This window comes from Macrobrachium rosenbergii, chromosome 42 (genome assembly GCF_040412425.1).
Source record: "Macrobrachium rosenbergii isolate ZJJX-2024 chromosome 42, ASM4041242v1, whole genome shotgun sequence".
Lineage (NCBI taxonomy): Eukaryota > Metazoa > Arthropoda > Malacostraca > Decapoda > Palaemonidae > Macrobrachium > Macrobrachium rosenbergii.
In genome coordinates this window covers 32,112,956-32,124,235 of record NC_089782.1, presented here as the reverse complement: position 1 = coordinate 32,124,235, position 11,280 = coordinate 32,112,956, and the positions used below count along the sequence as shown (strand labels likewise).

At 39.1% G+C, this 11,280-nt stretch overlaps 1 protein-coding gene across 3 annotated transcripts in view; it reads left to right on the top strand.

Moving 5' to 3' along the window:
- The window catches only part of LOC136828177 (chorion peroxidase-like), a 43,848-nt gene extending 34,938 nt beyond the window's left edge, over nucleotides 1-8,910 (top strand). For all 3 annotated transcript variants that reach the window (XM_067085993.1, XM_067085994.1, XM_067085995.1), the window contains 13 exons: nucleotides 135-294; nucleotides 767-898; nucleotides 1,306-1,514; nucleotides 1,949-2,125; nucleotides 2,323-2,516; nucleotides 2,792-2,978; nucleotides 3,596-3,793; nucleotides 4,257-4,404; nucleotides 5,083-5,260; nucleotides 6,046-6,198; nucleotides 7,065-7,263; nucleotides 7,912-8,020; nucleotides 8,522-8,910. In XM_067085993.1, the coding sequence (XP_066942094.1) occupies nucleotides 135-294; nucleotides 767-898; nucleotides 1,306-1,514; nucleotides 1,949-2,125; nucleotides 2,323-2,516; nucleotides 2,792-2,978; nucleotides 3,596-3,793; nucleotides 4,257-4,404; nucleotides 5,083-5,260; nucleotides 6,046-6,198; nucleotides 7,065-7,263; nucleotides 7,912-8,020; nucleotides 8,522-8,597 (2,120 nt within the window). In that variant the 3' untranslated portion in view covers nucleotides 8,598-8,910. The remainder of the gene's footprint in view (nucleotides 1-134; nucleotides 295-766; nucleotides 899-1,305; nucleotides 1,515-1,948; nucleotides 2,126-2,322; nucleotides 2,517-2,791; nucleotides 2,979-3,595; nucleotides 3,794-4,256; nucleotides 4,405-5,082; nucleotides 5,261-6,045; nucleotides 6,199-7,064; nucleotides 7,264-7,911; nucleotides 8,021-8,521) is intronic.
- Nucleotides 8,911-11,280: the final 2,370 nt, after the last annotated feature.

The window sequence follows — 11,280 nt, the reverse complement described above, 5'->3', positions numbered from 1 at the left end:
GTAGAACTCAGGGGCACCTAAAGATCTTACGTGTATAGCTATCTATTAATTTATCTTTTGCGTAGCCATATATAATCGTTTGGGATCTGAGAGAATTCTATCGAGTGACTCTACATTTCCATCTCATTTTTCAGCCATCATTCCCCCAAAAGGAACCGGGGACAACCGAATTCTCACAGCGGCTCGCGTCCAGGTGAGAATGGGCAATCTCGACACTGGGATGGTAAACCAGGCCTGTGAAAAGGGAGTCAATGCTGTGTCTGGCTTCAGGCAGTTGGAACAGACTCTTGCAAGGTGAGGGTCTCCACTCTTAAGACCAAAATGGACTTGGTTCCAAAAGTGACACCACATTTAAAGACAATAAACCCATATCCAAGTAACTGCTGTTGGAGCAGCTTCTAAAAGTGACATCTTATTGAAAGAAAATAAACCCATATCCAGGTAACTTCTATTGGAGCTGCTTCCAAAACTGACATCACATCTAAAGACAATAAACCGAAGTTCATATAAATTCTATTTGGGCTGTTTCCAAAAGTGACATCATATTTAAAGACAATAAACCCAAATTCGTGTGACCTCTAATGGAGCTGCTTCCAAAAGTGACAGCATATTGAAAGACAGTAAACCCACATCCTTGTAACTTCTATTGAAGCTGGTTTGAAAACCGACACCGAATCCAAACACATCACAACAAAACTCATTCAAGTGTTTTGAAAGAAAGTTCACTCATCGTTTTGTGTTTCTTTTCTCTCCTTCTCCTGACCAGCAACGGAATCGTCCTTCAACGAGGTTCTCCCGCATCAGGCCATCTCAGGGTATTCAGTGTCAGCGAAAGGGTGAAACGTCATGATCAAGATGCCCTGACAATTCTCATGGCTTCGCAGAACATGGTGAACGAGTGAGTAACCCTAATTTATTCTCATCTACCATCATTTCGTGGGACACTTCTCCCATTTTACCAATAAAAGGTAGCCAAGGCACAATACTGAAACCTCCACACTTGCTGGTTTCCTGTATAATAATGTTCATCACGCCTTTTGAAGCAAAAGTATCTAATCCCTTTTACATCCCATTCAGACTTAAATTTGCAATTAGCAATGCCATTGTTTTAATGTTCCCTTTGAATTCAACAAGATCCATTCAGCTATTAAATTCCTCTCTGTATTTTATGTAAGAATTGCCATTATACTTTTGTAATCAAAGAGTCTGCAATCATTCCTCTTGCCTAAAGTAAGAAACCGTCTTTTAATATTCAAGCCAAAATTATCTTGAATGCTGATAACCAACTCTGAATACCTCTTCCAGCTTCTCCTTGACTCCCCAGCAAGGCGGCCATGGCTTGAGAAATGTGGAAGTCTCCAACACTGTGTTGGCTAACAGATGCCCTAGGAATCCCACCTGCACAAACAGCAAATACCGAACTGCCGACGGTTCCTGCAACAACCAGAGGAACACTGCTTGGGGAATGAGTGGGACTCCTCTCCAGAGAATCCTTCCTCCTACTTATGGCGATGGTGAGGATCCTGATGGCTGGAAGTTGTTTATGTCTGGTTGTATAGAGTAGAGATAGGCCTTCCAGGCAGTCTCTGGAAGTTGTCGTTTTGAGAAGTGTGAAGTACTATCGTTATGTCCAGTTTCCTTCTGACCTATTGTCTAATTGTACAGAGCAACCCATTCGGTTCATTAATTGGTTCTGTGGAGAGTAGAAGAATCTTCTCGAAAATTTTAAGAAACTTGTAACTCCAGAAGTCTAGATTTACTGAGATTAAGCAAATCAAACATAAATTACAAATGCTAGCTTCTAGAGTTGAAAATGCTTGGCATTGCAGTTGAAATACGCCACATGAGTCCATTCTCTCGTTTGATGCGGTTTTTGTAAAGCTTTTCTATCCATTGACATCCACAAATCAAGTGCATGAATCTAAGTCTCTGCTCTCTTTGGCAACAGGTCTCATGTCTCCAAGGACACAAGGCGTCAACGGCTCTCCCTTGCCAAACGTACGAACCATTGGAAGCAACGTTCTTGTGGATGTCGATAACCCTGACCAGAGCTTCACTTCATCTGTGATGCAGTGGGCTCAGTTCCTCGACCACGATCTTACTCACGCTCCATTCCCTACCATGGGTGAGTAGAGAGCAGGAAAGAAATTGCCTGTGTAGAATGATGACCAATGTCATTCTGATGTCAGTTTTACAGGTAGATCAGAGATTCCGATAATTGCTTTCAGATTCTATGTGAGTTTCATTTGTTAGATACATGGACAAAATCATTCTGGGGAAGCTGTGGGTACTTCTTATTAAAGAATGTATCTCCACTTACAGAAAATGGTATGGGTATCGAATGCTGTCCAAATGGTCAACTTGCTCCGGAGAACCAACGTCATCCAAGGTGCTGGCCTATTGATGTCTCCCAGGATCCTTTCTACAGGCCTAGAGGGCAGACCTGCATGAACTTCATCAGGAGCATGTTAGCTGTGGGCCCTGGAAGCGAGTGCACCTTTGGTTATGCCGAACAGGTAAAGGAGACTGTAGGGAAATTCATACAATGCTGCAAGAATACCAGATAAAGACCACAGGTGTCGCACATCCACAGAGATGATGATAAATCTTTATTCTTTAATTGTTCACCTCAAGTAATTCAGATATAAATCTAAATCTAATACCTTTGATAATCGTGCATTTTTCCATTTGCTGTGATGATGTGCTGCAATATTGCTATGCGATAAACTCGACCATTTAGTGTTCAAAAGTGAATTTTGCTTGAATTGACAGTACTTTTGATTGTAACCAGGTAAACCAGCTTACCCACTGGTTGGACGGTTCCATGGTTTACGGATCTAATCAGGAGCAGATGAATAACCTGAGGACAGGACAGAATGGCCTTATGAAGACTTCTGGCAACAATCTCCTCCCCATCAATCCCAATCAAGGTGCAGAGTGTGAGGCTGGAGAGAGAAATGCACGGTGCTACCAAGCAGGTAAGACTGCACTGACAATCTTTTTAGGCCTGATCTTACTCGTATTTTAACATCAGGCTGTAACTAACCAGTATTTAGCAGCTTCTGGATTCAATGCACTAAGGGGATTAAGAGCTGGGTAATGCTGTCATTGCACCTCACATGGTGCGCTGCAGGCATGACTAAAGGGTGCTTGCAGCATCCCCTCGCCCCCTAGCTATACCCACTTTTTAGCCTTTTACTTTGCCTCCATTCCCTCTTCCTTTCTTTCATCTTGCTGTACAACCACTCCAACTCCCTCTTTTCAGGCTTAAATGCTAAATGCCTGAGAGTATCCAATGCTTGGTTTTACAGCCTAAATTTCATTGATCACAAAACCTTCACTGAAGATGAGCTGCAAAGATTGTGTAAGATGATTAGTTATTAAAAAATCAACAGAGACGTTGCACACAACTTAGTAGCACAGGGTCTCTTGGAAAATATTCCCACTTACAAATTTTTGCTTGGGTAGATCAGCTGAAGAACCCTGTCTGTCGTTTCTTGTTAATGACAAAGTGCAAGGCAGGGCTAAAGGAGAGACTGTAAACCCGTGGGAAAATACTGTCATAGAATAAACATTACGTTTTTTACACTCTCAGGTGACTCCAGAGTCAATGAGCAGCCAGGTCTCACAGCCATCCACGTTGTGTGGGTGAGAGAACACAACCGCATCGCCAGGGACCTCCAGACCTTGAACCCCACTTGGTCAGACGAACAAGTCTTCCAGGAAGCCAGAAGGATTGTCATTGCCGAGCTTCAGCACATCACTTACAACGAATGGCTGCCTATCATAGTTGGTAAGATCTCGTGTGTAGTTTCCTGCATAGTTTTAAATCTCAATGGTGTGTTCACAGCATTAGTATCTGATAGTCTTTACATTCTAAAGTCAAGAGAAGTAAAAGTGATGATCTATTTTTGATGGGATCAAATAGCCTTGAAAAACTGAACCTCAGAGTCTATAAGATCACTCTACTAGCATGAGTTGCTTTTTGGCTTCTGTGTGTTGTTAAAATCAGTCTTTGTAGAAAGTAAGTTTTTTGAATGGTGTGCTGATCATTAGTGTCTTGCATAGTCTTTTACCCTTAGGCAAAGACCGCATAAGTAAAAGGTGATGATTTAGTACTTTGAAAAGCTGAACCTCAGACTCTTCAAGATTACTGTACTACCAGAATTGCTTTTTGACTTCTATGCTATTGAGATTTGTCTTCGTAGAAAATAAGTTTAGGAAGCTTTCACTGATTTGGTCGCATCTCCTCACAGGACCCAACTTCATGCAGTCCTTTGGCATCAGCACCCGTTCAAACGGTTTCAGCTTCGACTACAACCCCAACTTTAACCCAAGCATGAACAATGAATTCTCCACTGCTGCCTTCCGTTTCGGACACACACTGGTACAGGGAACCCTCAGGTAAGAATTACAAAAACAGAAGTGTGTGTGTTTTGTGTATTCACAGATAGAAATGTATTTACAATTTAATTTCGTTTTTAATAGTCTTCATTGTTGAAAATGAAACTGAATTGAAAATAAAATTTTAATATATAAGATACTGCATCCAAGTAATCAAAATATATTCCACTTTTTCCCTTAATTGTTCTCAAGCCTCAACATACGCCATTATCTCTTTTACCAGAGTGCCAAGTTTTGTTGCAAGTTCCAGTAAGTTATAAGCCAAGTTCAGGCTTTATCTCTTGCGCTCTTGTACCCCTCTCAGGGAAAAAATTAATGCTCATATTTATGCTGTCCAGGCATTACTTAAGCTTCTTTACTTAGGCTCCTAGCTGCAACCCCTTTCATTCCTTTTACTGTACCTCTTCACTTTCTCTTTCTTCCATCAATTATTTCATAGTGCAACTACGAGGTTTTGTTCCTGTTACATCTCTAAAACCTTTTTACTCTCAATTTCCCTCTCAGCCTCAATGACCTCAACATAGGTCCCAGTGCCCTTCTCAGCTATTCAGACCTATTTTCCAGACTCTTCTCAGCTACTCGGACTTCCTTTTTCCAGGCTCCTCTGAGCTACTAAGACCTCCTTTAGCACTATTCCTGGAAGCACAAAAACTTAATTTTCACAATTCTGTTTTCCAGGCTCTTCTCAGCCACTGGCCAAGTCAGCAACATCCAGCTCAGGGACCACTTCAACTCTCCTCACCTGATCCAGAATAATCCACAAGCCCTGGACATGATCATCCGTAGCTTCGCCCGTCTAGCTATCCAGCAGTTCGATCCATTCATCACCCAGGATCTGACCAACCATCTCTTCCAGGTAAAGAGAGAAACGACTTTTTAAATCTTGAATTACATTCTTGGCCTTTTTAGACACTTCTTAATATACTATGGTGGTGTTGTACATTTAATTTCTTCTTACAAGAATCATATATGAGTTTTCTGATTATTTAAGGTCATTTCAAGTATTTTTTCTAATCGTTTTGGGTCATTTCAAACTCGTTTTCTCTTATAATTTGATTATGTCATTAAAATTAAGCAAATCTTACATGCAGATTGGTCATGACTGTGTAGTTGAATCTTGTTATATTTCCTTCATCATCTCTTTTATGAATCCAAACTCGACACAGTTTTCATTTGATAAATTCCATTAAGGTTACACAAATCTTACTTGTAGATTGGTCCTAACAACACAGTTCAATCTCATCATACAATCTTCATTATTGGTTTTATGCATCCGAACTTGACGCAGTCTTCCTTTCATGTTACAATCAACTTTATTTCTTGTCTTAAATTCACAGAGCTTTTATGACCCACTGATAATAAAGTTTAACTCCACTTACATTTCTCAGTCAAAAACTCTTGCTCATCAGTTTTCTAACGGAAATTGTACTCCCTATTTCTCTCAACCAGAAACCAGGATTCAACTCACATTTCTGTCAAACAAACTTACTACTCAGTTTCTAACCAAGATTGTACTCCCTATTTTTCTCAACCAGAAACCAAGATTCAACTTACATTTCTCAGTCAAAAAAACCTTGCTCACAATTTTAAACCTTGCTCACAATTTTCTAACCAAGATTAAATTTCTGTTCTCTCAACCAGACCCCAAGATTCAACTTTGGCATGGACTTGATGAGTCTGAACATCCATCGAGGCAGAGATCACGGCATTGCAACCTACAACGACATGAGGCAGATCTGTGGACTTCCAAGGGCTAGGAACTTCAATGACATTACTGACCAGATTCCAGCTCAGGTGAGTTAGTCTGGGTCAACTTCATCAGTCAGTTGAGGGTAAAATTTTTTTGTAAACTTGACCATTTATAAATGAACCACATCATAAATTCAGAACGCTAAGCGTAAAGTCTCCATCGGTGTCATAAGTTAACCGCAACACAAGTTGAGATCACAAAGTCTCCAACGGTGTCATAAATTAACCGCAACATAAGTTGAGATCACAAGTCCAAGCTTCTGCAAATGTCATAAATTAACCACATTATAACTTGAGATTACAAGTCCAAGTCTCAGTAAACGTCATATATTACCCACATCAGAAGTTGAGACCAGACAGTAAAAAGTCTCCATAAATGCCATAACTTAAACACATCACAAGTCAGATTCTACAATTGTCATAACTTAACCACATCACAAGTCAGTCTCTTTAAATATAAATTAACCACATCACAAGTCAGTCTTTATAAATGTCATAAATTAACCACATCACAAGTCAGTCTTTATAACTGTCATAAATTCATCAAGTAGTCTCTAAATATAAATTAACCACATCACAAGTCAGTCTTTATAAATGTCATAAATTAACCACATCACAAGTCAGTCTCTATAAATGTCATAAATTAACCACATCACAAGTCAGGCTCTATAAATGTCATAAATTAACCACATCACAAACCAGTCTCTATAAATGTCATAAATCAATCACATCACATTTCCAAGTTCCTATAAATGGCATAAGTTAACCACATCACAACTCCAGGTCCCTACAAATGTCATAACAACTTAACCACATCACAAGCCCAGACCCCCAAACCACAACAAATCTGAAGTTTCACTCCAATTCTCACTCCATGACTCGACCACTTAACCTCCTCCTGTCGATTCCAGATTGCAGCCAACCTTGCCAGGATCTACAGCAGCGTCGATGACATCGACTTCTTCGTCGGAGGCATCACGGAGAGACCCGTTTCCGGCGGTCTCTTGGGCTGGACCTTCCTCTGCGTGGTCGGGGACCAGTTCGCTCGTGTCAAGAAGGGAGACAGGTTCTTCTACGATTTGGGAGGACAGCCCGGATCCTTCACTGAACGTGAGTGTCCGCCAAAATAGTTCGGAGTGGGGCGTTTTGGGATATTTTTTTCTTTTGTGAGGTTTTCTCAGGTTTTTTCTTTTTCTGTTAGCTGATAGTTTTTCTGCCTTTTCTTCAGTTTTTTCAAGTGCTGGTTTAAAGAGTTTTTCTCAGCTTTTCTTTCCCTGATAGATGGTAGTTTATTTTTATTTTGTCCTAAGTTTCTTTGCCATGTGTTGCTTCGGAATGTTTTTCCTTGTAGATTTTTCTATCTTTTCTGTTAGCTTGCAGTTTTATTAATTTTTTCCTTCAGTCTTTCCTGTCATGTGTCGTTTCAGAAGGTTTTCTCATATGGTTTTGTTTTATTTCTGTTAGCTTAAGTTTTTTTCAACTGTTTCACTTAGATTTTTTATGTCAGATTAATTTTTTTTATTGATTTCTGCTTCTTCACAATAACCACAAAGAGTGACCTCCTTCTCTGTCCAAATCGTTGATAACAATATTATCTTTTGCTCTAATTATTAATCTATGTCACTGAATATACACAAAGGGCCACATCTTGTGTGAAAAGATTAAAACTCTTCATTTTCAATAACAACAAACACTTATCTTCCTCTTGGCTCTCCAAATCACTGATAATAACGCCACCTCTCGTTATCTCCACAACAGCACAACTCCAAGAGATCAGACGCAGCTCCTGGGCCCGAGTTCTCTGCGACAACGCTGATAACCTCGGAGAAGTTCAGCCTCTCGCCTTCATGCAAAGCAACAGCAGATTGTAAGTAACCAATTCCATACTGCTTAGCATAACCGAGGGGTTTTCTCTCTGTTACACCTTTGTAAATCCTTGTATTTTATCCCTTTTATTTTCTGGGGCTCCTTTACTTTGCTGTCCAGTTACTCCAACTCCCTCTGGTCACTGTCTTGAGCAGTGGGTGGCCGGAAGTGCCCCAGTTCTTGGCTAAATTTCACAAAATCATAAGTCATGAATTAGCTGCTTGTAAACAATTTTCGTTTGTGAATTACATGTACAAGTTTCTGGGAATGATAAGGATTTGGTTATATTTTCGATCTTGAAGTAAACACAATGTATACAATACATACATACATACTGGGAGTTCATCCATGATTTAGCAGTATATCCATAGATTTATATATATATATATATATATATATATATATATATATATATATATATATATATATATATATATATATATATATATATATATAAGCATAATAAAGTATTAAACTTATAATCCCTTCTTTTCTATTGCAGCAATCAACCCGTGCCTTGCAACAGCCCCCAGATTCCTAGACCCAACCTCCAGTTGTGGCGAGGAGAACGCGTCTAGCCTGATAGAAACTGCCAATATCATTTTTTATATCCTTATATTATCGTCTTCATCAAGATCTGACACGGATTGACTCTCGTTATATTATTATTTTTTCTCTCATTCTTCCTTTGTCTGTGTCTACTTCCCTTCTTTTTTCCTTTTGTTATTAAAATCACCAAGTTGTGACGGGCATCTTAGGCCTAGGTCGTGTGGAAAGCCATTTTTTTTTTTATTTTTGTGCATTAGAATAATCCGACTGTGTTGATTGTCTCATCATCCTTATGAATTAAGATTTGTAATTGTTGTGTAAAATAATCATCATTTTGCTATATATCTTTGTATTTTTTTTCTATTCCTTTTTTTTTACGCGAAAAGTGACTGTTTTCTGAAGGAGGTTTGGTGGAAACCTGGTTTGAGAGACGAAAACACTGGTTTGGTTTTGTCTCTGTAAAGGTCTGTCTCGCAGGATTGTAGGATACTTAAATCCTACGGGGTATTGTCGTTATTAATATTAGTTAAAAAATACTCATAGTAGCCATGAGTCTCCAATTGGAGAACCAAATCCACAGTTATGCATATATTTACATATACATAACTGTGGATTTGTTTCTCCATTAGAAGGATATATATCCTCATGGATCCGGAAAAAAAGTTCAAAAGAGAGAGAGAGAGAGAGAGAGAGAGAGAGAGAGAGAGAGAGAGAGAGAGAGAGAGAGAGAGAGAAGCAAATCCAAGGGAGGTTGGCCTAGGCCTAACAGATAAATCCGAGAATACATTATATCAACGAAACTGACTATATAATCACTACATAAAATACAGACTATTGGAAAAACCATATAGATGGAATCACACTGGATAAATCTATGCCATTATCTCTGGTTTTATTAAATTCTTCCACCAACAGGAGCGGGTAAGCACACTGAATCCGACTCACAACAAAGTAAGCATTACCAGGAGGCCATATTGAAAGATGTTATAATATACGCTTTAACGTTTAATAGAAAACGTACTAATACACAAAAGAAAACGTATATTCTCTTTTTAAAGCGTGACCAACGTTACTACAATATATCAAATAAATATCGAGATGGTAGATCTAAGTAATGGATACACGGCGGGTATTTAGCGAGAAATGGCAGTTTCTTATGGTATTTTGGTTGCTTATTTACAATTTAACGTTATTTTTGGGGGGTCGAATGTAATTAACCTGTAATTAACCCCTGAAGTCCACCCAACAAGGGGTTTCCCTGCGCGATCTTCACAAGACAGAGCACGGCTACGTCTGTTAGGAATGGTTCATATCTCGCCCGGCAAGTGCATTAACTTGCTAACGTAGGGGCACCGCCACCCCCGGGCCAGTACTAAACACGGCGAGGGGACATGCCATTTGGCCGACAACAAACAAATGCACCGCCAGTATCAGAAGCCCTAATAAAAATGTAGAAAAAAACCAGTTTCCAAGGTAAAAACAGGCGTGGAGTTAACGCTTAGAATTACCGCCTTCATCTTTCATTCAATTACAGTTTTTCGTATTTAGCTAGTTATTCGTATTCTACATGAATAGATTATTCCTACCCTTCAATAATGAAGAATAATCTTTTTATATAAATAAGTTATTACATCCTAATGTAATTCTCTATGGGCATTTTGTATACAAACTAAAAGATTTCTTGCTTCTTAGACCTATCTTCCTAGAGAGAGACAACAGACTTGCCAGGTATTGCAATACATCTAAAATGTTCTCTTCTTTCCTATTCAGTTTTCTGTAAAAGAAATCTGTTGTGCCGGCTTTGTCTGTCCGTCGGCACTTTTTCTGTCCGCCCTCAGATCTTAACAACTGCTGAGGCTAGAGGGCTGAAAATTGGTATGCTGATCATCCACCCTGCAATCATCAAACATACCAAATTGCAGCCCTCTAGCCTCCTCAGTAGTTTTAATTTTATTTAAGGTTAAAGTTTGCCATAATGTTGCATCTGGCAATGATATAGGACAGGCCACCACCTGGCGGTGGTTAAAGTTTCATGGGCCGCAGCGCATACGCATTATAACGAGACCACCGAAAGATGGATCTATTTTCGGTGGCCTTGATTATACGCTGTAGCGGCTGTATAGAAAAATCGATTTTGGCGCATTTTTTGTTTTTATAGTAGAAGAATTATTACTCAAAATCTATAGGAATCTATGGAAGCTATAAATGTCATTTACTTTATTTGTTCTACCAGTAAAAGTGTCTAGGTGTGGTTGGTATAAAAGATGGCACGGAGTTAAAATGGTTAGGCATATGTGTGGTTTATGCTATGCCAGAGAAAGTGATTCTTATCAAAGCGTAAAACATTACCACTTAATTTCCACATGTGTTTCCTTGCTTTAAGTGTCAGGAAAGCCTTTCATGCTAAAGTGTATAGAATTACCACATGATCTTCATTTTAGTTTCCTTACTTAATGCGTCAGTAAAGTAATTCCAACTATAAAAAGTGGAAAGGATTAAGTTAGATCGAAGACAGAATTGTGTTAAGATGGCTTCCTGTAGTGTCTTAATGATTCATGTTTACAAGTTTAAAAATAAATAAACGGGACTAAGTATATGGAGGTATAGAAAAATACAGGTACGAACTACGCCACCAAATAGAAAAACAATTTATGCACAAAACAAATAGATGATATAAATAAGTCATAAACATGTCACGAGACTAGCTCATTT